Source organism: Corvus moneduloides, chromosome 2 (genome assembly GCF_009650955.1).
Source record: "Corvus moneduloides isolate bCorMon1 chromosome 2, bCorMon1.pri, whole genome shotgun sequence".
In the NCBI taxonomy this organism is placed as follows: Eukaryota; Metazoa; Chordata; class Aves; order Passeriformes; family Corvidae; genus Corvus; species Corvus moneduloides.
Genome location: NC_045477.1, coordinates 4,756,880 through 4,781,240, shown reverse-complemented (window position 1 = coordinate 4,781,240; position 24,361 = coordinate 4,756,880). Strand labels below are relative to the sequence as shown.

At 43.6% G+C, this 24,361-nt stretch overlaps 2 protein-coding genes across 4 annotated transcripts in view; one reads left to right on the top strand and one right to left on the bottom strand.

Moving 5' to 3' along the window:
* MAEL (maelstrom spermatogenic transposon silencer) overlaps nt 1-24,351 on the top strand; it is a 33,795-nt gene extending 9,444 nt beyond the window's left edge. The window contains exons 12-13 of one of the 3 annotated variants that reach the window (XR_004237532.1): nt 23,826-23,986; nt 24,060-24,351. Coding sequence is in view for 2 of the 3 variants with exons in the window: in XM_032096271.1 (XP_031952162.1) it covers nt 642-757 (116 nt within the window). In the remaining variant the exon portion in view is untranslated. Of the gene's footprint in view, nt 1-641; nt 3,723-23,825 lie in introns of those variants that run through there. The other 2 variants (XM_032096277.1, XM_032096271.1) reach the window with 2 other exon arrangements.
* Nucleotides 9,195-18,654, bottom strand: GPA33 (glycoprotein A33). Its single transcript, XM_032096293.1, has 7 exons — nt 18,562-18,654; nt 14,896-15,047; nt 13,798-14,008; nt 13,098-13,256; nt 10,779-10,892; nt 10,200-10,323; nt 9,195-9,774 (listed from the first exon to the last, which is right to left on the bottom strand). The coding sequence occupies exons 1-7, from the start codon at nt 18,608-18,610 to the stop codon at nt 9,684-9,686; spliced, it is 900 nt and encodes a 299-aa protein (XP_031952184.1). The 5' UTR covers nt 18,611-18,654; the 3' UTR covers nt 9,195-9,683.
* Nucleotides 24,352-24,361: the final 10 nt, after the last annotated feature.

Here is a 24,361-nt window from a genome sequence, read left to right as displayed (position 1 = left end):
GTGTATGGATTTCACTGAATTTCTAAAGACCCAAGCATGAAGAGCTGCCCTTTTCTTACTGGGCAGAATCTTAGGGTCAAAAAACATCTCTGCAAATTTAGTTTTTCTTACAAATGTTGCTCTCTCATTTGCGCTTTTCTGTTACATTAAGCCATTCTCATGCCCAGGTGTTTTGAGGCAGGACCATGTTTAAAATACTCTCCTTGCTCTTAAATCATTTTATGTACAGGCTGAGCTTGTCCTTGTTGCAAGTGTTCTGTCACAACTCAGTTATAAAGTCTGCTCTTCTAAAGTCTCTTTGCAGACAGGATTTTTTCCCTAGAAGGCCTCTGAGCTCAGTTCTCTGGGCAGTTCATGGCTAATCTTCAGAAGAACAGAATCAGGTTTGCAAGATAAATAAGTGTAAGAATTCTGAGTTTGCAGCTTGATTTCTTGTGCACAGATTAATGCTAAATTAAACTCTGTTCCACCTGGAAATCATGATCTTATGGTCTTGGTGTTTGTAGAGGACACGATCTGCCTGACTTCTTGTATCAGAGCTGTTGAATAGGTTCAGCTCCACAGCATATAAAGAACAATTCCATTAATCTATGCAAGCTTTAAAGGCTGATTTGATGTGCGAACTGTATTTGATTTAATAGGTGATTCTCCATGTGGTGTGAAGACCTTCCCTTGTGGAACAAGTGTTGTACAAGGAAGAGGAGTTACTCGATTGCTGAGAAGTGCGTCTGGTCTATCCAAGTCTTTCAGTAACTGAAAATTTCTTTCACATCCAGGACAGCTGTAAATCCTAATTTTCTTTGTTTTCCTAAGATAACCAGTAGTTTCTCCAGACTTCAGTTTTTCATCTTTTGTGCAAACCTTGACAGTTCAAGTTCTTGTTAGAATAATAACACTATTGACTGGAGTTAAAGAAGATAAAAAATCTTGTTCATTATCTATGTGAAGATGTATTTTGAAGGAACCTGACAGTCACATCTTTAAAAATACTTGCTGTACTAGTTGCATTTCTTAGTGAATGGAGTGCAGTTTCAAGATTGATTAATCAATATAATTGAATTAGAAGAATGCTTTAGTGACCAGTGTGACTTTAGACAACTTAGACTTTTTGTTTTATTTCCTTTTTAATAGCCTTCCCATCTCCTGCATGTGGAAGATAGAATTTCAGTGTGTAACAGTCTTGCTTCAGAAGCTGGTGCAGGGGGGGAAGCACTGAAGGTGTGAAGGGCTGCCCTAGGGGAATTAATTAAAGGTCAATAGTCCCAAAGATTTGCTGTAATATATTAGTTTTAGCCATGAAGAATTTGAGTGGTCTTTCAAGGCAAAAAAGCAGACCTTACAGAAAATGTCTGGAAAGAAATACTGTGGCAGATTTATCCATCTGTTAATGTACTTAGAGGCACAGGCTGTGTTATATACATTGGGGACAAGTACAGCATAGATTGTTTTTTTTAATTTGCATCTGTTTTCTTTTTGAGAAATGCATGTCCCTCAAACTTAGAGACTGAAGAGAAGTGTAGGTGTTACGGGGTTGGTTGGTTTTTGTTGTTTTTTTTGTTTGGTTTTTTTTGGAAGGAATATCAAATTCAAACTGATAGATTTCACAAGAGTTTAGTCGGGCTGGGTAGATACCAGTCATATTATTTGGGGGCACATAAAAAAATGGGAGACGCCTGATATTTTCTAGGGAAGTTAGATATTCCTTTTTGTGGAGGTAGTGCTTAGACTAGTCCCCAAAAAGTTGTCGGTCTGAGCCTTGTGCTTAGTCCATGTGTCTCCTAAGCAAGTGATTCTCAGAACTAAGAGCTTATTTTGTTAAGCTGTTCCTAAATTTTGTACCAACAGATGTCCAGTTTTGAAATACTATTTCCATAGCAACTAACTGTGTGAAGATTTCATTCCATGTAGGTACTGAAACTCAGGATGAGGTGGTTCATTCCCTTGAATAAGGAAAAACTCAACAAAACAAATGCAAGAAAAACCCAAAATGCAGCCAAAATAAGAGGTTTATTTGAGTGTGCTGATCGGTGTGTCAGAAAAGGCCATCGCTGGTTTAGTTGGAAGCCTGTTACAGTTGCTGTAAGGCCAGTTGAGCCCTTTGTTCTAGTATTTTAGGATCACTGAGGCATTTCTATTCTTACCTAACTGTTCACCTCTATCACTGAATTTCTTCAATTGATTCTGTATTTCCTTCCTTTGGGGCTGCTGATCTACCTGCTAATTTTAATTTCCACAGAATAAGGGACAATAAACCTCTAAGTCTGAAATTTACCAATGAAGCACCTGGGAATGTTGTAACAGACTGTCTTTTCCGCATTTGTATAGAGTTGTGCAAGTTCCTTAACTGACAGCCATTGCTGTATTGATATTTCATGACATACAGAACTGTTGTCTTTGAATTATTTTTCAAAGTGCAGTGTTGCAATAAAAGTTTGTTTCAGTTATTATGTAGGAGAGAATTCATTAAAAATTATTATTAAAATACTTAGTGTTAAATACACAAACCTAAGAACATTTGTTACTAAACCTTATTGCATATGAAGACTGAGACAAAGAATCTGAGCAGAAGTGGGAAAATGCCGTTAGGATTCCGTGGCATATCTGTACCTTATCACCTGTAAATTAAAATAGCACATAAACTGTAGATGATCTAATTATATGCTGCAGGCAGTGGGCTGTTAACTGGGGCAGTAACTGTCTTACTGTAACAGCCAGCAACTCTAGTTGGGTTTTTTTGTAGTGAAAATAATAAGATCTATGTGGTTAGAATGAGTACACCAACTTAAAGTAACCCATTTCATACTGGTATTCTGCACTTACTGAGGGGGAACCCTAACAGCTGTTGAAGGATGGTAGAAAATTCTTGCATTTTGGAGGTCTGTGTCCCTGGCTGTTTGGCAGTTTGTGACTCTGTTTGATTTCTGGAAAAATAAATTCTGAAAAACAAGCACAATAAAGTAATGCTTCTCTCCCTTAAGTAAAGGAAAGTAAAGATGAGGGATTGCAAGCCTAGCCCACTTCCTAAGTGCAGGGACTAGTACTGGCAAGGCACGAAGTGTGTCAAAATCAGGACAAAATTCTCCCCACTTGCATGACAAAATTCTCAAGGGGACACAAAACCAAGGCAGGGCAGAATGGCTCTTGAGCAGAGTTTGATTGGTGCAGCCTGGGAGCTTTAAACAGGTACCTCCCACAGGGTAAAAGTAATGGTGGCAACGCTCTGCGTGTGGGCGTTTGGTACCACATATGTCGAACTGGCTAAAGAGTTGTTTTTGTCAAGGAGACTTTTGATAGGTTCTATCAGACCTGGCTTCCTGCCCTGCTGTTGGTGTAGCTGGTTCACTCCCATGAAAGGAAAGGGTTAAAGTCATCCTGGTTTAACACACACATTGCATAGGTGTTTGTGCCCTTGTTATAACAACAGTAGACAAATGGTTGAATTGTGTATTGCTACTCTGGAGGTTTTGGCCAGAACGGTTGTCTGAGGGTCACGAAAACAATGACTGTAGTGACAGCTTTGCTGATCTAGTCTTCATCAGGATAGTGACCTGTAACCATTCCTTTTACACTCTATTTGAAGTATGTAACTGATACTGAAAAATAAAACATGTTAGCATAGATAATAGCAGTTGCTACTGCTTCTAATTTAATTGTTATTACTCACTGCTGGCTTGTCCACCTTCTCCTTTCAATAAACTGCAGGAATGAGGGATGTGGCAGAAGTTCCTGTTGAACACTGTCTCTGCTCCAGCATTCTCTTACATGCACACATCTATACTGTAGATACAACAGAACCTGGTTTTGACATCTTTAATTTGAATTTTGTTTTGGAAGGCTGGTCTTATCAGTAAAGATTGAGGTGAAGGTGGCGTTAGCTGTGCCCTCTATGACCAGCTGCCCCTTCCCACTCAGATGCACCCACAAAAATCTTTCTTTGTGCCCTCCATGTGCTTCACCAGATGCAGCTTTGAATAGGCTTTAGCTTTCCTATTCTTACCTAACCTTTTCCTATTCTTTCCCATACCTGCACACACACAGCACCTCTGTGTTTCTCCCCAGTCAGTTCTCCCTGCTGCTGTCTCCTGCATGTTTCCTTTTCATGGGTGAGTTTTGTCAGGAGCTCCTTTGGTTAACCTCTGCTTGTTCTGCTGTTTATCTTGGAGGAGGTAATACTTGAAAAATCAACAGTCTTGCCTGGCCCTCTTTCCATCACCATGTGCCACAGGAGTCTTCCAGGCAGATCTCTGAAGAAGGCCAGACTGCTCTCCTGAGGTCCAGGGCTGTGGTGCTGCTTTTTTGCTGTTTTCCTCCCTCTTTGGACGCCAGACTTCACTATCTCATGGTGACTGAAGCTAAATTTGCCCCCTAGCCTTCACATCTCTGACCAGTTATTTCTTATCCATGAGGATGAGATCCAGCAGGGAGCACCTCTGCTCCTTGGCTCCTCGGTCACTTTTGTCAAGTGTCAGGCTCCTCACAGGTGTGAAAAGGCCTTGAGAGCTTCATCCTGGCAGGACTGCCTGTAGCAGACATCCCCTGCAATGTCACCCACACTGGCCTGCCCTCTGTGTCCAACCCAAGAGCTCCCAACTGGCTCATTGTGTGTTCCCAGGTGGAGCTCTGCATTCCAGCTGCTCTCTCACATGGAGAGCAGCTTTCCCTCCTTACCTCCCAGGTGTGAGAAAAGAAGCTGGACAGTGAGTGATGTGTGGGAAGGGAAGCCACGTTATCTCTTGACTCCTGATGCCTGTGCTGGTTCTGGGATCTGCATTATAACTGTGATGTTATCAGAGGGTGTTTGCTGTGTCTAAGGTAAGATAAATCTTTGTTGCATCCTTGGCAATGTGTTACTCATCCAAATCCTAAAAGATAGAAACAAGGCAGTGATTTGGCGGGGATTTTTTGTGTGGAGGGTCTGTCAGGTGTCAGGCATTGGACTGTGCTGTTGGGGTGCCTGTCAGGCTGGAGGAAGCAGTGCTGTGATCCTGGATCAAACAGCAACAGCTGATGCTCATTCCCTGGGGTGTGTCCTGTGCCAGCTGCCTTGAGTGAGGTCCATGCTGAGTCATTCCCAACTAGGAAACTTGCTGCCATTTCAGTGATTCTGGGTCTTGAGCAGTCACAGTCAAGTAGTGGTGTGCTGAAGGTCAGATTCTTCTGAATAAGTGCTTGTTTTGGGTGAATGAAAAACTCTATTCTAGGAAACCCTGTCTCGAATTTCTTGTAAAATAGTTGTATTTTTCTTTTCCTGATACCTGTAAAAAAACCTGCATATTTATCACAGAGGAATTGTGCTTTTGGACTTGTTAGTTGAATTAAAAAGTGCTAACCCTTTCTGCTAGCAAGGATCTTGAACTTTGCCCAAAAGTGAAGTGACTCAAGTATGTGTGTGAAACTGGGTTTATTTTCTGGTTGATAGAAGTAGCTGCAGCTGACTGCAGAGGCTTTAACAACATATTCCATTTGGCAGAGTAAATGTACTGTAGTGGAGCAGGAGAAAAACAAGTTTGTTATCTAGTTTCTGCCCTCCTGATGACTTCTGCAGGATTATCATCCCTCACTGTCACCCTAGAACAGCCAGCCAATAAATTTTATTGCAATGATTTAGTAAAATGAAGAAATTGGCAAACACTTCTATTAATCTAACCCTGTATTATCTCTGTTCCCTCACTTTTCCGTGGTTCTGTCTTAGAGACTCCCATAAACTTTTCTAACTGCCATTTTCAAATAATTCCCTTCAATCCCTAGTGAACAGGTGAAATGCAGCAGAAGTTACAAATTCCCTTACGTTGAGCTGTAATAAATTTAGTAGTAGCTCCAGCACATCCGGAATTAATCTTGGAGGTTTGATCGTTGTACTGTGAACTTCATCAGCCAGAACACTGCCTCGGTGTCTTTCCTGGAACAGATGATGCAAATAAACAGAAAAAGAGTGCAGTTGCTCTAGCAACAAGGATGGTGAGATAATTAACTCTTGTCTTTCTGACAAGCTGTGAATTGTGCACTGTACTGAGTCTTGAAGTGGGCTGTGGGAGCACCAGCTTTTGTGTATAATATTGGAAATCCTTCCCAATATCCTGAGAAGAGTGGAGAAGACGGTGAGAGCAGATCTGGGGGGTTGTGTGGGAGATGGGAAAGGGTGGAATCCTTGAGGGCAACTGTGTAGGGTAGAGTTCATTAAGGTTGGCTGTTCATTAAGGACGGTGTCTCCCAAACAACAAGAGCAGTCCAGGAATGCAGGGAGATTGATTGGGAAGACTTTCTTGCCTTTACAGGGATCTTGTGGCTGTATTCTAGTCCTAGTGCAGTGTAAGGGAGGTTGAAGCAGGTTTGGGCTCCAAAGAATCCATAAACACTGGCCGGGACTGTAGGGATGTTGTTTGGAAAACTAAAGCTCATCTGGAGTTGATGCTTACAAGAGATCAGGGTCAAAATGAAGAGCTTTTATGACTTTGTTAGCAGTAAAAGAGCGAACAAAAGAACAGGGTCCCGGTGCTGAATGGGGTGAGTGACTTAGTAATGTGACTGGGGTAGTGCAGGGAAGGCTGGGGTGCTCAGTACCTTCTCTGTTTCAGTCGTTTCCAAGAGGGGTTCTTAAATCTGTACTCAGGAAGGGTTCGGGGAGGAGAACAGCAGCAGGAGTTCCAGACCCATGCCAAGTCCCTAGAGCCAGATGGGCTGCATCCCAGGATGCTGAGGAAGCTGACTGACACCTTTTCAAGGCTGTTCTCTCACCTTTGGAAGGTCACAGAGAGCACAGGAAATCCACAGCGATGGGAGGCAAATACTGCACCCATCTGTCAAAAGGGTGATCTAGGAAATTCTGGGCTTCTCAGTTCCACTGCACTCCTTGGAAAAGTCATGGAGCAAGCCCTCTTGAAATGTGTTTTTGGGTACATGAAGGAGAAGTGGGGGACTGGAAGGAGTCAGCATGGATTTGCCAATGCTAAATCACGCCTGACCAGCCTGTTTGCTTTCTGTGATAGGTTTGTGAATAGAGAAAGTTGAACCATAACTAAACAGAAGTTTACTGGTTGCTATGTAAAGGATAAAGTAGGAATTTACTTTTCTGCCTGGTCATACATTTTGTCCCTCCTTCCTCCCTTTTGAGGGAAGTGGTCACTGAAGTTGGGTATACATAAACTCCTTGGAATTAGTTAAGTATCACTAGCTTAATTTATCTTCCCTCCAAATACATTATTGCTGGTTTTAGTTTTGCATAAGGTTGTGCCTATACCACAGGTAACTCCTGGAGTTATTCCTGCTTCAAAAGACACACAAGACAGGCAAGTAATGAATTCAGTCGCAGGAAAACCCTGGAATAAGGTGTGAGTTGGAATGTGTGTATTTGTGTATTTCCGGCTGATGGGGTTGAACAAATTGGTTGAGGAAAAACACATAAAGCATTCTGATAAGTGCACTACTTCCAAGGTATTTTTAAAAAGGTAACAAGTGATAAGCAGCACTGAATTATCCCAGCCATATCTCCATGTATCACTTAGTTTATTTCTCAGTGTAGAACTAAGCTTAGCATTGCAAAACTTCAAGTAGTTCTGTTTTAAAGGTCGTTGAGTTGAACTCTCTTGCTTTTCCTCTGCTAGTTCTTATGGAATCTGCTTACAGAGAATTGGAGGTTTGGGGGTCATTATATAAACTCTTCTCTATTTTGTGGCTGGTTTCTTCAGACAACTTAGTGTAGGTCTGGTAATCTGCATTTTCCTTTATGCTTAAAATGACCACTGTGCAAGTGTTACCTGAAGACTTCAGCTGACAAACAGCAATTAAGCCTCACGTATCCTAAAAGTGAAGAGTGTAGGACATGTAGCACAGTATTACAATGGTTTAGTGGCCACAGACAGTTTCTGGCTATATTCTGGCGTTATTCTGGTGATAATTTTCAAGTCGTTTTGCTGGACTTTCCAGTTAAGATCTTTGAGAATCCACAGAGTTATCCATCCCTCAGCAGAAGCCCTCTTCAGCCACAGGGTTTTAGTGGAGGAAATGGGTTGTGCTGACTAATGTCTGTAACATTTATAAAAGAAGTAGCTTTTGTTTCACAGTAGAAGTGTGTTACAGTGGTAATTAGATAATTCACACTATACTTGCTTGTTACAATGAGAATAGAATGCATACCAGCTCTGCTTCTGAGCTATGCACTTCATTTTTATCTGCCTTCAGCTTCTCTGTGCAATGTTCTTTTTTAGCCATCCATTTTTGCAGTGTTTTGTCACACATCATGAGAAAAGGTCCTCAGGATGTCTTGCCTTTCAGGCTGTCCATTGCCAGAGAGATTTAGATTTGTGTGTTCTTTGTAAAGAACTCCTGTTGTTGGTCTTTGCAGTTGTTATTGCACTACAAACGAGTAATTGTATTTTAAGTATTATGTAAAACAAAGGCAGCCAGAAAGCAAGCCAGAATTACAGTTCTGGTAGGGTGATTTTCATAGTTTGAAATCTAGAAAATGCTGGTCATGTGTAGGAGGATTGCTGGTTCTCCTTTGAAGTTAAATTTTAGATTTTTATTACAGTAACTATTTGGGGCTAAAGGGTATGTGGGAGGCATTGCTGTAAGTTTCTGAAACTCCCAAAGTTGAAGATGCAATAAGGAGTTTTGAAAGGATAAATATTTTACTGCAAAGAAGGCAACCAACCCTAAACCAGCTGTTACTTAGCTTTAATGCCCATCCTTGGGGATGGACAGTCCATTCTCTTCCAAAGATACCAGTGGCAGGAGTTCTCTCCACATTTGCACACATCTTGCACATAGAGTGCTTCTGATTAAATTGCTACAGTTTTGAATAAAAATGGATTTTTCCTTCTTCCTTCCCCTTCCCCCTGCCTTTTTTTTTTTAAAGAGGTACTTGTCATGTACATGCTCTCACACTGTCATTTTTTCAGAAGCAGCAGGAGCAAGGGACTCTTTCTGACATGCCCATGCAACAATCAGGAGGAAAGAATAATGTAATGAAAATTAAGAACTCTGGGAGCTAGAACTCAGAATTCAGGAGTCTGACAATAAATAGGTACTAGACTGTTTCTAGTTCTAATCAGCTCCCCATCTAAGTTCTTACCTTTTCTGTGACTTCAGTATGCACTGTTGCCCCAAACAGGAGACTCACTGGTCATCTATTAATATTTTCCATATGTTTATTTCTGTGTGCATGTATAATATATACAAAGAACCCATTTAATAAAATGCCTTTAAAAATCGTCTTGCTTCAACTTCCATGAAAAAAGTTTCTGTGTTGGACCGCGGTGAAAGCTGTGACATTTGCATGACACAGTGAACAAAATCACCCTTCCTTGATCAGTCGCAGTTGGTGACCTTGAAACCTTTTGTGGATCTGGGGATACATCAGCAACTCTATTCCTCTGTTCTCCAAATAGACCTGACTGGTTTCCTTTTTCAGAAAGTGGGAAGTCTGGAAGACTGGTTATTTTTGGATGACTGGGTGCAGCAGTGCTCCACGTGCATTTTTCTGCTATGAGAGTGTGCGGTAGTGCTCACTGTACACCAAGCACTTCTTTCCAAGGAAGCAAGAATGCTTTCTCACAGAACTTGAAGGCAGAGCCTTTGGCTTTCATTTTATAATTCAACTTCTTGCAGTAAGAAAGGGGTTGATTTCTTTTCTACAGTGATGTCTGTGCCTCAGCAGATCCTGGAGATGGCAGTGGCTTCTTTATTCACACGTTCTCCACGTCGTCCTCTGTGCTCTCATGCCTCTCATGCCTCGTTGGCGTCTGCCTGGAGGGTTCACTTCTGTCTTCTTGCACCCTGAAACAGTGTTCAGGAGTGGAGATGTTAATCAAAACCAGCCAGAAACCTCACTGAAGAGATTTTGTGTTAAAATAGTTTTGCACTGCTCTAAGCTGATCTGGAGCTGTACCAAACTGAAGTCCACAAATTCAGTCTTGCTGGTGATGCAAGATGTATATGAGCTGCTTGGTTTTTTCATAGCATGTGTGATCCAAGGTTTGAATACTTTGGTTCTACCCAGAGACACAAAGGTGTCTGGGGCTCCTGGGCATGTCCCATGAGGAGAGATGGGAGTTACTGGGGTAGGCACTGAAAGGAGAAAGCAGTGCATGCTTTCCCAAATTTCTGTTTTCTCCCCTGCTTTCCACTCCATCTGTTGATGCTGGAGGGAAAAGGAGAGCCCTTCACCTGTTCCACTCACTCCTATAGGGAGAGGTACTCACGTCATCTCGTAGTCAGTGTCTTTGCCTGACCGGCAGCAGCAGCAGTAGGCAATGATCCCAATCACCACAATGGCAGCAACAACTCCCCCAATGATGCCAGCATACAGAGCTATGTTCATGGATGCTGCATGGAAGGGAGGAATTAGCAGGGAAGATGATGTCAAATAGGCTCAGCACAATCACTGGACTTCAAATCCCCACACCAGATCCAGACTGAGTAGAAGCCACATTTATTTGACTACAGCACCTGGAAATAATTCTGTACTAGGTAGTACAGGAGCAGTTAATTAGCTACTTAACAGGGAGGAGCCCCGGCATCTGAACAACTGCTCTTCTTTATAAAGTTTAGTTTCAGGCATTGCAAACTCAGTGCTGTCTGACTCTGTAGAGCTTTTCTGTCATTTTTGAACTAACCCGATGAGGTGGTGAGTGTTCTACTAGCATGTAAACCAGTGGAGAGGGTCTCTCTTAAAGGTGTGCTGAAAGCAGATACCAACATTCCCCTCCATTAAAGCTTTGACTCTGAGCTAAGATACTCTGTCTGGTACTCCTCTTCCCCCAGGCAGCCCCATCTCTTACGTGGCACAACGCTGACTGTCATGTTGCAAAATTCTGTTCCCACAATGTTTGTTGAAGTGCAGATGTAAAAGCCAGAGGTGTCTGCTGAGATGTTCGTCAAAGTTATTTGCTGCCCTGTTGTGAAACACAAATCAGGCCCAAAAAAAAGAATTAAAGCAGGGAAGGAAGCAGCAACAGCAGCCCTCCAGTTCCAGCCCAGGGTGGTTGGAGTGATGAGAGGTTATTAAAGCTGATGGATTGCTCTGTCTTGCTTGGGAGCTGCCATGCTCATCCCTAGGTTTTAGTGTGATTTGTGGGAGGATAAACAGAAGTGTGCTGTTTTGATTACAGGGAACATGTGGTATTTGAACATTCCTTTTAGAAAGAAAATTGTAGGTGGAGGGCAAAGAAGTGTCTGTGCTTGAGAAAGTTGTTTTTTTTTTTTTTTGGCATTGGATTTTGAGAAATGTCAGATGCCCAAACCAGCCCCTGGCTCTGAGAACTGATTAATTTACTTGTTAAACAAGAGAAAGCTCTTCAATCCTGCAGCTCTTATGATTTCAGATATGAATTATTTAGCAGTGGGGGGGAAAGTTTTCTAGTCTCGGAGAGGCCACAGAGGCTGTGTAAATAAATGATGGAAAAGAACTGCAGAGACATGATTACAGTGATGCTGCTGCTTTCTGTCCAACCTCACACAGCTCCGAACCACAGGCTGAAGCTTAGCTCTGTCTGCTCAGGCAGTCAGTTTGTTTGGTACATCTCCAGCTGATGTTGGTTATGTGTAGTCCATGCTTTTTGCTTGTGAGAAAGGTCCAGATCCCTGCTCTGAAAGCAAAAGCCTGAAAACTTTCAGTGACTTTCCTATTTTCCCTGTGATCTCACTTTTTTATGTTTAGTATTTGCTGGCACCTAGTGCCAGATACTAGAAGAGCATGCAAACTGAGAAGTGACAGACCATGGGCTTGATTTTTTTTTTTTAATTTTCATTTTCTTTTAGTCTCTGTATACTCCTTGTACTTGCTTGTCTCCCTCCTTTGTTTTTGGTGTGTGTGTGTGTGATGTTTGTAGCTCTCAAAGTCTCAGTCTAGAAGTGGAATTTGAATCCTCCTATCAAATCAAAAGTAATTGAGTGGGTCAAATAGGGAAAAATGTGGGTCAGGTACTGTCAGCACTGGAGTGTCTCCTGAGGGGGTTCTGCACACTTTGCAGCAGTGGGACTTGCTCAGCACAGAAGGAAATTGCCCGTAGTGATAGGAGGGCATCCAGCCAGCCTGGGGCACCAGGGGACAGTCGTCACATTGCTTTCATCAGAGCACCCATGGCCAAGTAGAAATGAGGTGGGAATGGGCCAGCAGAGACTCCTGTCCCCGGGAAGGACAGGGTGACAGCAGAAGCTGCTGCTGTGACACGTCCTGATGTGCTCAGGGCTGTGTGTGATGCGCTGGCACCACTTAGTGGCCAATGAAATGAGTGAAGTTCCTGCCCGCGGTGATGCTTCGTCCTTTGCATATTTTATGCAAGAATCGACTCGTGAGTGTGGAATATCCTGTAGAGTCTCACCATCTTTAGTTTACTTCCCTTAAACCAGGAAGGGTAGGTACAGCCACTCAGTCTTCCTGAAGCTGGACAGGCCAGGAAAAAACAAAGTTGTTTAATGGAATAAATCTGAGTCCTCTGTCACTGCTACACTTAAAACAGTATTAAACCCTGATTTCTGTATAAACAGTTCTGTCAAGATCCTGTTGTGGAAATTCAGGTCCTTTTTCCTTCCAGATTCTGACTTAAAATGAAAGCAAATAAAATATTAGGGCCTGTGTGTCAGTCCTAAAGAAGCCTTCTTTATGCTTGAAGCAGGAATGGTGTAACTTTCTCATACCCTCTTCCTCTAGGTGAGGAGTCATCTCTGGCAGGAAAGTAGCTTCCAGAGCCAACTTTTGTTTCCTTCACTTTAGAAAGAGATCTGCACGTTGTCAAGCAAGCTGGGATGTAAAGACACTTAGGAAACTCGATGTTGTTTCTCGTGTTATGCCCCCTTTACTCCCAGCAATTGAGAAATAACTACTTTTGGCCGCTTCCAGAGCGATCCAGCTTTGTCACCAGGGGAGAGCTGAAGTTAAAATCTTCCTGACCATTCTTACTTCAGCTAAGAGTCCTTTCCCCCCTGCTAAGTTAGTTACTCCTGAGCATGTCTTGTATCAAAAGGACAACTTTTCAGAAACCTGTTCAGAGAACATCCTAGAAAAAACCTTAATAGTGTTTTTGTACTTGCATTTTAAAATCTTTCCAGCCCTCATATGCAGAGACCTCAATGACTTGATGTCTTTGAATTTCCCGTACCTTCTGCATTTGGCAGCACACGGGGCTCATTTTGTACATTGAAGCCTTTCCAGGTGTATTTGGGCTCTGGGGAGCCCTCATGAGAAACGCAGGTTAGGTTGATTGTCTGTCCATATTGTGGTGTCCCCAGAATCTTGCATTCAGGTTTGGATGGTGCAACTGAAGGAAGAAAAAAGGAAGTAATTGTATTAATCAGGATCAGTTTCTGTTTCAGCCCATCTGCATGTGTGGTTTTTATTCTTGCAAACAGAAGCTGGTCTTGCACCTGCCATTTTCTTCTTAAAGGAACTTAAAGCGAATTTGTATCTAATTTATTTCTCCCTTTTTGGCACTGGAAAGCCTAGAAGAAATTGCAAGATACTTTTTGGGATATGTCTAATAGTGCTAGATAACCCATCCTTTGATAACTAGGATATGACAGGCCACAGGGGGGATGAGGAAAGCCCTGCAATGATGCCTGGATTATTAGGAAAGTGAGCTGTACAGCCCTAAAGGCTGTTTTCTACAGCCAGCTGTCTGAGGGAGTTGCGCGCTCTACGCCTCCCAGCATCCTTCCATAGGAGTAGGAAAAGACCAAAGGTGGAATTGGGGATGACAACTTTTTTTTCCTATTAGAAAATCGGTTGCTTAAACCAATGTGGACATTAGAGGGAGGGCAGTTGTGTCTAACAGGGGCGTGGCTTTGCCTCTGTCCCCTCACCGAGGACGAAGAGATCCAGGAGCGCGGCCTGGCGGGGCGGGTCGTTCCGGAGGCGAACGCTGCAGGCGTAGGTCCCGTTGTCCTCCATGGTCACGGCGCTGATGGTGATGCTGATGTCCCCGCTGTCGACATTGCCACTGAACTGGATGCGGTGCTCGTAGCCCTCCCCGTACTGCACGAGCCCATCAAAATACCTCGTCACGGCATCCTCCTGGCAGAGAGGGAGGGAACAGGATCAGTCTCGGTTTCTTGTGTGAGTCTACAGTGTAACTCGATGAATCAGCCCACTCTTAAAGAGCAGCTTGGAAAAGAGGACCTTAAACTGCACCAGGTTGAGAAAAAGCCAAGAAAAACATAGAAATTCAAAAGGATCTCTGTTTCTATTTGGAATCCCCTTCTCACACCTTATCTAAAATCAGAGACAACTGATTTCTTTTGCTGGGGCTTATTCACCTTTCCTCTCCATGAGGAGAGGACAACATGAGACTTGGCTGAGACCCATGTCAGTTAAATTGCCCTATGATTACACAAACTCTCCCAGCCAGGACCTCCAGAGAAGAAACCCTTGGCAGTTCCTGCAAGGAGACCTCCAAAGGCTGCTTCCCCTCTCACTAATTCCCAAGAAGTCAAGGAGAGCTTTAGCAGTTTCTAAACCTTCAAATACTCCAAGTGGACGTAGGAGACCTCAAGAATCTCTCCATGTGCTGTTACCATCAACTTAGAACTTTTTATATAGTATCGAAGATATGTGTATTAGACATATGCATTTTTATATGTGCAAATATTTTTAGAAATTATCTGAGTGTTTCATGTATTTTAATAGATGTAAACCCCACAGTACAGTGGGGTATCCTCAGTAAACAGCTGTAAGACCAAGAGAGAGGAAGAAGCAGGATGGGTGCTTCCCTAGGGTTGTGCAATAGGATTGGGATAAATTGCATCTAGAATCAGCATTTCTATTTGCACAGTTCTGGGATTTAAAAAAGTCTGGAAGAAATCTCTTTCTTCCAACATCCATTCCCACCCACAGTCCAGCTTCCATCTCCTACGCCCCTCTTGGATGCCCTCTCATCTGTTTCTTTATGCAGCTCAATTTACCTTGCTATTGATTTTCTTCCAGACAACCAGGTCTCCTCTGTCAATGACTGTGTTTGTTTTAAAATTACAGCGCAGGGTAACGTTGCTTCCTCTTGCCACCTGGATTTGCTTGTCAGGTGCTTCCACAATGAGGGCATGAGCAGACACCAGAACTACGAAGAGAATAAATGCTGCACTCAGCCAAAATAACAACATCTGGGTCCCATGATAGTCTCTTTGGCTCCCTTACATGCCACAGTAACCCCCCATTCCCTGTCATCCAGGACATTCCCCTCTGAGCAAGAGGTGCTGTGTGCTGGGGCTGATTGGCTCTGGGAAGCGTCTGCACAGGATGGCTTAGAGCTAAACTCTACTCTCTCTTCTTTGCTTCTCTCTTTTTCACCTACACATATATTGCCATGGAGTTTAGAAAGATGCTTTCTTTTTTCCTGAGCACTCCTTCAGCATGACTGACACCCTTTGACAGCTCAGAATGTACAGAGGGAGACAGATAAACAGATACTACAAGTGCATCAGCAGTCTTAAGGATTCAGGCTAAACTAACAAACTGGTATTGTCAAATTTCAAGGATCAGGAAAACTGTCAAATAACTTGCCTCAATCCAAATCCACAGAAAAGTGACGTTTTGTGCTAGGGAATCAAAACCTGTTCATGTTTTTCATCCCCGAAAACAGAAAAACCTAGAAAAGCAAAGAGTGATTGAAAGAAACAAGGGAAGAATAGCTATTAGTTCAAAAAAAAAAAAAAGAGTAAGGTAGTAGTAGTCACCTTTCTCCAAGAACTCCAGCTCCTGCCTCTGGAGCACAGGAATAGCTGAGAGTTGAATAAAACAGAAATCCCTTTGTGTCCTGGGGAAGCACGCAGGGCGCAGGGCAGGTGTTTCTTTTACACTGAATTCCCTCTGACTTGCTCTTAATTCATCATGTCTGAGAACTGCCTGGTGGGCAGGTCTTTGTTATTCTCAGAATTGAACTGGACATTTATGTCTGTCCTGCCATAGGTGACCTTCATGCCTGTAGGAATCCGTGGTTAAAAATACCTGCTTTCTCCTAACAGTTTGTGTGGGTTCTGTGCTTGGGTTTGTTTGTTTGAGGTTTTGGTTTTGTTTCTTTTTTTTTTTAACGGCACCAAACTGAATCATTTGGGAAAACTGTAAATGGCAAGAAAGGAAGTGCTGCTCAGAGGTGCTCCCATGGCAAAGAGGAACGTGGTGCAGTAAGGAGGAAAGAGGAGGAGGGCTTCCCCCATGAGGGGCATGCTGCATGTGGTGGTGAAAGTTTGCTTCTGAAAGCTGAGTCACTGTTCCCTGGAGAGGATTCATCTGAAAAGTTGCCACCTGGCATACTTTGGGTCCTCATTCTGCCATATCTTTGTCCAGGTTAGATCTATAAGGAAGTGCAGCTTATAAGGGAGAGAGCAAAGGGTTTCTAGACTCCACCTTGAGTTGCAAAGTGGTTGTGAATACCCACTTTTTTAGACAGGAAAAGCCCACAGCCACATGCCCTAGGTCAGAAAGTGAACGCCATTGTCAAGTTGAGCACTGCCAGATCCTTGGCTCTCTGTGAACAAGGGTCCCTTAGAAAATAACAGTGCTGGGACCCAAAAGGTTGTGTTGTCACTGCACTGAGAACCTAGGGTGGCAATTCAGGTAATTACACAGGGTGCCGTGGGAGCTGGCACAGGGATCTGCTTTTAGCCTGAGTTCCCACCTTTCTGCGTGCCCTGCCTCACAACCGAGTTGTTCTGTGGGCTCCCACAGTTCATTAGCGAGGTGTGTTTTCACCTCTTCCTCTGTGACATGGCAGGGGTGGCTTCTGTTCACTCGGGGATTATTTCATTTACAACTGCTGACAGTTATGAGAAGGAAACCAGGGCAAAGTATTTCTAACATGCTTTTATTGCAGCCACTCCCAGATCTTTCCCTGCTCTGGAGCACCCAGGGCAAGGCCCATGTTTGCATAGCCCCGGGGCTCTTTCTGACTGCTGCTTTCATATGCTCTCCAAATGAGAGACACCTGTGAAAGCTTTCTCCTTGCTTGTTGTGACTGGATCGAGATGCTTTCCTGCATTTAGGTGAAAAGCACCGCTGTCTGTATTAGGAGATGGAGCAAAACCCATTTCCTGATCTTTTTGTCACTCAGAAACTGGTTCCGCTGGGCTGGGGTTCACTGACAGGTCATTAACGCAGCCCTGAGGCAGAGAAGAGACTGCCCAACCCTAAGACTTCTTTTCCGTCTTCCAGCTGAATGAGTCAAATCTTACAATAAATGAGATCTTTCTTTTCTTCCAGACTTGGTGCGGAGTTGGGGAGCAGCTGAACCCAACACTGCATGCGGGAGGCACAGCCTGTAACGCACTTATTCATCTGTTGCTGTCACCCTCATGTCCCACTGCTTCTGGTGCTCTTCCGTTTGTCACCCACATCTCTTTCTGCATCCCAGAAAGAGCTTCCCTCTCTCGGGGAAGCAGTGCAGTTTCATTCTGGCATGTCAGTGACTCAGGCTGATTTCTTCCTTCCCACTTCTCACCACGTTTCACTTCATAGTCAGCATGGCTAAAAATTGTGGTTTATTCTGCAAAGGTTGGAGGTTTTTTTCTGAAGGAAAACAGAATCTGTTCAAAATATGGCTGAAGGGAGGAGAAGCCAATTCTGAAAGTACTCCAGAAAAGGAGGGAGGACAAATAGCCTACATACTACTAGAGAGACAGCGTCACCTAGATTTAAGCCCTAGAATTACTTTTTTGTGTGTCATCACTTTGTATGTTTATAACATTTTAAGAAATTGAGAAAGGTTTTATCTCCCTCTGCTTAACTTAGAGATTTGTACTTGTACAAAGGAAGAAGAAAATCAAAGTGATGTTTCTACTTTCACATTCCTTACTGAGTGTTAACAGACTGAAGGGCAATTAATACAATTAGAGGAATATTTTGTTTGCTGAAATAAATAGCGATTCTGATCAAGCAAAAAAAAAAGAACTTCATTTTACATACTTATTTATCTTTGAAAAGTTCCCCATACTTAATTTGCATAGCATGAAAGGTGAGAATAATGAGAAAGGGAAGCGAATACCAATGGCATGGCACAAATCACATAATGATCATCAAACCATGACCCAAATCACATTTGTTCCATATGGATCCCATCCACTTTTTCTGATGACTTTAAACTTTGTGAATTTCCTTTTTGTGGGTCTTATTGTTGAAGTGAGGTTTTCAGGATTTTTAGTTTTAAAACCCCAAGCAATTCCCATGTGCAAAGCTTGGTCTGAAGCCTGGAATAAGGCATAGGAACATTGATATGACAAGATGAGACAGGATAAAAAGCAGTGGAACTGAGACTTCCAGAGGAGGAAGTTCCTTCTTCAGAGATAAATACTGTATTCACAGAAACCAATAAAACTGTTTATGAAAAATATTTTCCAGCTTCATGAAGAACAGCATTTTTCCCCCACTCCTAACATATCTTGCAGCTTTAGGAGATGCCTATGTGTCTGGACATTCAGCACAGAGATGGTACACACACTTGTCTGGCCATAAACACAAAGGAACCTTCACTAAACAAAAAAGAGACACACAAAGTGCACTGGAGTCCTTGTACTTTGTAGTGCTGTTGTGCTGTTTCCTTCCACCCAACACCTGAGGACATAACCAAATTAAGTACTCACTTGCACTGAAAACAAACAGCCCAAGTCCTTTCCTTGCCGTCCCCCTCATGTCTCCTCTGTTTCACCTCAAGGTGCTCTTCCTTGTAACCTCCAGGAGGCTGGGTAGGTAATTGACTTTCGCTGAAGGGCTGCTTTGCAGTGGCATCACAGGTTCACTTCCTCAGTCTCTTTTAAAGTGCTTCTGCCCCAGCCTGCCACTCCCCTCCCAGCCAGAATGACAGGCCACATCACCAGTGGGCTTTGACATCACTTGCTGCTCTCAGTAAACTTGTGGACTCCTTCCCCAGATGTGAACTTTCCCCCACAATTAAACAGCCTTTCCCCGTTTCTCCCAACGTGCAGGTGCATAAAGCAAGGGAAGGGTGTGGTGGGACTGGGAGTGGCGTGTGCAGTGCAGCTGAAGTCATGCAAGTGATGACAGGCAACCAGGGGAGGATAAACCTCATTTTTTCTCAAATATTTATTAAGGAACAGGTTTAAAAAGGTATTAAAGCATTTCACAATGCAGGCAGCAGCCCACATGCAAGCTTTAAGGAACTGAGGGGCCTAACTCCATTTACTTTAAATAAGAATATGTAGTTTATGGGAATTTGATGACTAATGGGTTATCTAAATATAAGTGAGATGCATGTCAGCCAGATTCTTACTCTCTTATGCCCACTGTTCCACTGCCCAGTGTGGCTTGCACAACAGCCACAGGTACCAAAGGCACTTCTCCCTCTCTGCTGCAAAAGGCTGTGGGATAACCCAGCCCACGGCTTGCAGCACTCTGGCGACGTGTCTGTCGAGGCATGGGCACTGCAAGGCCAACACTGCTCACACATTCTGGATGTGGAAGGCATAAATAACTGCTGCTATAATTGACTGAAGAGTAAAAGGGGGACTGATGGCAGCTGAGGCAAACATCTGACATTACATTTAACTGAGGGCAGTGTGTCGTCTCAACTCTTCATTGCCACTGGGCAGCAAGGGATGTCTCCATCTGGGATAGTCATCTATGCTCTTATTTCTAGCCATTTGAGGGACAGAGTCACTTCTAGGCAGTGAGTGATCATTTTAGGCATCTTAGATGGGGACATCATGTTCTTAGACATCATTTTCAGCTGAAATTAGTCATATAATGCAGTACATTATTGATGAACTTTGTTGTTGTTTTTGAAGGAGAATTCCTCAAAAGTGGTTGTCTACACCAGATATTTGTTTTTAGTCCAGTAAAGTAGATCTGTATCTTGCTCTTGTGCTGACCTCAGACTTGTGTGGTAGACCTGCCAAAAGCCACACTGAAGATTTGCCTTTTGGTCAATATGGCAGTTGTTCAAAATACCTCCAAGACAATGAAACTTAGGAGTGACTGGAAATCCAATTTCTCTGATAGAAAGGACCATCTATCTATACTTCTGTGCTTGATGCATAACCTCAGTTATCTTCCAACTGTTAGCAAAGACCAAAGTAAAGCACATAAGAGTACAAAAACTTGTTTCTTCAGGAATCTTCCAAATGAGGACAGCCAGTAGAAAAATTCATCCTGTTGTGTTTCGTCTTTGACAGGCTGCAGGAGATGACAAGGACCCTGCAAAGAGAGGGAGAGACATCTTCCAAAAACAGCTTGTTAACTAACCTCAAAATGTTAACTACAAATTACTTAAGACATAAACAAAGCTGGAGCAAGGCCAGTAGTCTCCCTTCTTGTCTTTGGAGCCCATAAAGATGAGGTTCCTCACAAAGATGAATTTCTTAAATGTCTATCTCCTTTAAAGACTTTAAGACCCTTGTGACTTTATCCCATGTCCTCCAGGAAGAGACATGCAGGATCTTTACTCCAGCCTCCACTTTCAATTTTGCTCCCATTTAATGTTTTGGGGCTGATGAACAGAGGTAGTGACGGAAATGCTATCACTGTACACCATCTGCCCACGCTTCCCGTGTTAATTCTCAGTTCTTCACGTAACAGCTTCACATAACCAAAGGAAGTTGGTTACAGTCTCTGCACTTTACTAACTTGGTCAGCTTGCTGTTATCCTCCTCTCAGGATCATTTTTACAACCTCTCTTTCCTCTCTTCTTCCCAGTAACTTCAAAACCCACTTGACTGATTTCAGTTAAATATGATGGACATAGGGTAATCTTAAAGATGGGAACTTCTATCAGTCTCATAAAAATCAGCAATCCCAATCAGTTGGAATAAGAGAGAAATCTAAATTAATGGTACCTCTTAGGTGTTAATAAAATTAATTATTTAGTAATAATTAATAGGCATTAATTTTCTTCCATTCCAAGAATCTGTGGTTTCACAACCAATGCAACCATGATGGGTCTCACCTTTTGTGCAGCCAGGGAGACAGGGAAATACGGTAGAGTGAGTAGTCACAGGGACTGCCTCATCTCATGTTGGTGTGGAAGTGATTGACTGATGGGGAGACTTTTACCCTGCCTCTGTCAGCCACTCTGTTGCATCACAAGTAAATACGTTTGCACTGGGATGGATTATATTCTGTTTTGGAGACTTGGCTAAAACTGGTTTCCTAGGTATCGTGGAGAGCATATGCCTCAACATCTGATACTTACATAAATCTGATATTAAGATGCTTGTTTTACATACTCTGTATTTATTGCTTTTGTTAGTTGTTTAAGCCTAGGTTGGAAAAGGTATTTAGGCACTTTTATCCTGTCACTTTTCCCTGAGAGTTCTCATTGGGGTTCTCAGGAGCAGACTGCTTTAATGTGGGCAGTTTAAGAGATTCTGTATTTGTTTCTGGGTTGATTTTCTTTCCCTGTCTAGCATGAGCTGCCAAGACTCACAAGCACTGGCACCACAGCTAAAAGAGCTGCCATAGGTACAGGCAAGACTGCCAAAGCTTTCCATATCAGGTTCTTCATCCCTCACCTGTGGGCAATGCAAACCCTTGAAGTCCTATGGCTGCAGCTCTGGGGAAATCTTTTTGCTCATATATGGGATTTTTAGGGGATATTATTATGTTATTTAAATGAAACTGCCATTGACATGAAAAGCTTTAATATGAAAGCAGGGTGACTTCATCATGTTGCCAAAAATATGCTCTCTGATAAGGCTTGCCTGTGAAAGCCAATGAGGAATATGCATAGGTAGCATATAGCTATATAGCTGTATAAAGCTTTGCAACTCCTGCCGGTTAAGAGAAAGAGGAATCTTACAAGATCCCACCTTTCCCTCCTAAGAGGACAGAACCTGGCCGTGTTCAGTTCAGGTTCATCTGTGAAGGAATACATTAACCACCAGTGACAGATGCCCAACCACTCACAGCTCTTTTTGCTGTGTTTGCACGTGCAAACGGTCATTAGCAAAGATTCCTGTCATCTTTGCCTATGCTCTGTATGGTCACCTTAATCCCAAAACCCAACAACCTGTGGCCAGCAGTGAGGAGGAGCTGCCAGGCTGCCTGCTTTGAGTGTTCTCCACAAGTCTGCAGCCTACAGGATCCTCTCGGCATCTCTACATCTTGAAGGGTTGCGGTGGGCATGGCAGGGCCTTCACCATCCTCTGCTGCAGTCGTATCCTAAAGATTCACAAACAGGATTTTCAGAAGCAGTTCAGTGACTTAAAAGCATCTGTTTTTATTGGGCGCCAGTGGTATATGTGCTCCCACAGCATCTAGGTCCTTTGAAAGCTCTGTTCTCCAATTTAAGGCAGTCTATAAGCAAACATCTTTAGATCGCTTCTCGCCACAATTAGCAGTAATTAACAAGAACACATGTGTCACTGCCTTGCAGAAGCAGCTAGAAATTGCATTGCCCGGAGGAGGCATCTGCAGGATCAATACAATTCATCCTCTTTTTGTGCATGAAACTGTTAGGGTCTCTTCAAGCCAGTGATCAGCCATCTCTTTCTCCCCTTGCTGTGACACCCATGATTCAATATACCACCTTCTCTTTTCCCTCCCTGCTCACCCCTGTGCCTGCATTAACACAAGTCTGGGCTGTGAGCACGTCAAGATTTGAGTGGCTGTGTCACAGCTCTTCCCTGCCATGATGTGGCATCCCTACAGACACAGCTCCCACCGCTGTGTGGGGATGCAGCATTCAAGCAAGGAGGGGATGTGGAGGCCCTGCCCAGCATGATGCAGCACCAAAGGTATCTGTGGTATGAGATAGGTGAGCTTGTTCGTTAGCAAAGGGAATCAACAGTGGGATGTTTCTGCATGACTCACAAGTGGAGCCCCCAGTACAGATAAACAGCGCTCAGACTTTCATCTGGTTCTGTCCCGGGCCAACCTGGCCCATGAGCTTTGCTGGGGGGGGGTCAAGAGATGGGAGCTAGAGGCTTCCTTTTTGAAAAAAATGTCAGAGAAGACAGAGTGTGGCTCAGTCCTAGCTCTTAAATCAGCTGATCATACAACCATAGCACTACAGAATCATTTGGGTCTGAAGGGACCTTTAAAGATCATCCAGCTGAACCTCCCTACCACAAGCAGGAACATTTTTCACCAGACCAGGTTTCTCAAAACCCTACCCAACCTGGCCTTGGACACTTGAATGATGGGGCATCCACAACTTGTCTGGGCAATCTGTTCCAGTGCCTCACTATCCTCATAAACAATTTCTTCCTTTTATTTAATCTAAATCTACCCTCTTAGTTTAAATTCATTGCCCTTTGTCCCATCACTAGAGGCCCTGGTAAAATGTCTCTCTCCTTCTTTCTTGTAAGATCCCCTTTAATTACTGAGAGGCTGCAATAAGATCTCCCTAGAACCTTCTCCAGGATGAACAGACCCAACTCTCAGCCTTTCTTCACAGAAATGTTCCAGCCTTCTGAGTGATTTTTGGCCCTCCTCTGGGCCCACTCCAAGAGGTCCATGTTTTGTGCTAGGGGCTCCAGAGCTGAATGCCATACTCCAGGTCGGGTTTCACAGGAGCAGAGTAGAGTGGGACAATCACCTCCCCTGACCTGCTGGTCACACTTCTGATGCAGCCCAGCATATGGTTGGCTTTATGGGCTGCAAGTGCAGCTGGGTCACATCGAATTGTTCATCCACTAGTACTCCCAAGTCCCTCTCCTCCAGGCTGCTCTGAACCCATTCTTCCCTAGCCTGTACTGATATTGAGGACTGCCTCAACCCAGATGTAGGACCTTGCACTTGGCTTTGTTGAATTTTGTGAGGTTCACATGGGCCCACTCCTCCTTTTATATGGCATCCCTGGCCCTATTGAATCCAGGGCACCACTCAGCCTGATGTCCTTCGCAGAATTTCCGAAGGTGACTCAGTCTCACTGTCTGTGTCGTTATTAAAGATATTGAACAGTACTGGTTCCAGTACAGGACCCTGAGGGACACCACTTGTTGATGATCCCTATTTGGATGCTGAGCCATTGACTGTAACTGGATCCCATCCAGCCACTTCTTTATCCATCAAATAGTCCATCAATCAAGTCCATCTCTCTCCAAATTAGAGGTAAGAATGCTGTGTAGGACCATGCCAAAGTCAATACAGAAGTCCAGGTAGCTGACAGCTTACTCTCTGTTAGGTTGGAGTGGTTCATCCTGCACTGCATTTCCCAAGGATATCAGAGGTCATACCTGCATTTCAGTTTGTGCCTGGTGGGATCCCCATTACCTGGAGGCTCTCTGAAGGCAGAGGTCCGGCCTCACTGGCTTTGGACTCTTCCCTGTAACTGAGAAACGAGGATCCAGCCCACAGCAGGGAAGGAGTTAAGTGCTTGACCAGCTGCTGTCTGTGAGGCACTGAATTCCTTTCCCGTGCAATCCAGCAGCCAGTGTCAGGACAGCTATATTTAGAAAGCTGATAAAGGTTTGGTGCCAACAGTTG

What these genes read in the sequence shown, in the direction of transcription:
- GPA33 (XM_032096293.1), bottom strand. Translation starts at nt 18,610, where the DNA reads ATGAGGGGGACGGCAAGGAAAGGACTTGGGCTGTTTGTTTTCAGTGCA. An exon ending in GCTGTTTGTTTTCAGTGCAA is followed by an intron (nt 15,048 to 18,561) that starts GTGAGTACTTAA and finishes TTCTCTTCGTAG; the next exon opens with TTCTGGTGTCTGCTCATGCC. An exon ending in GACACTGACTACGAGATGAC is followed by an intron (nt 9,775 to 10,199) that starts GTGAGTACCTCT and finishes ACACTGTTTCAG; the next exon opens with GGTGCAAGAAGACAGAAGTG.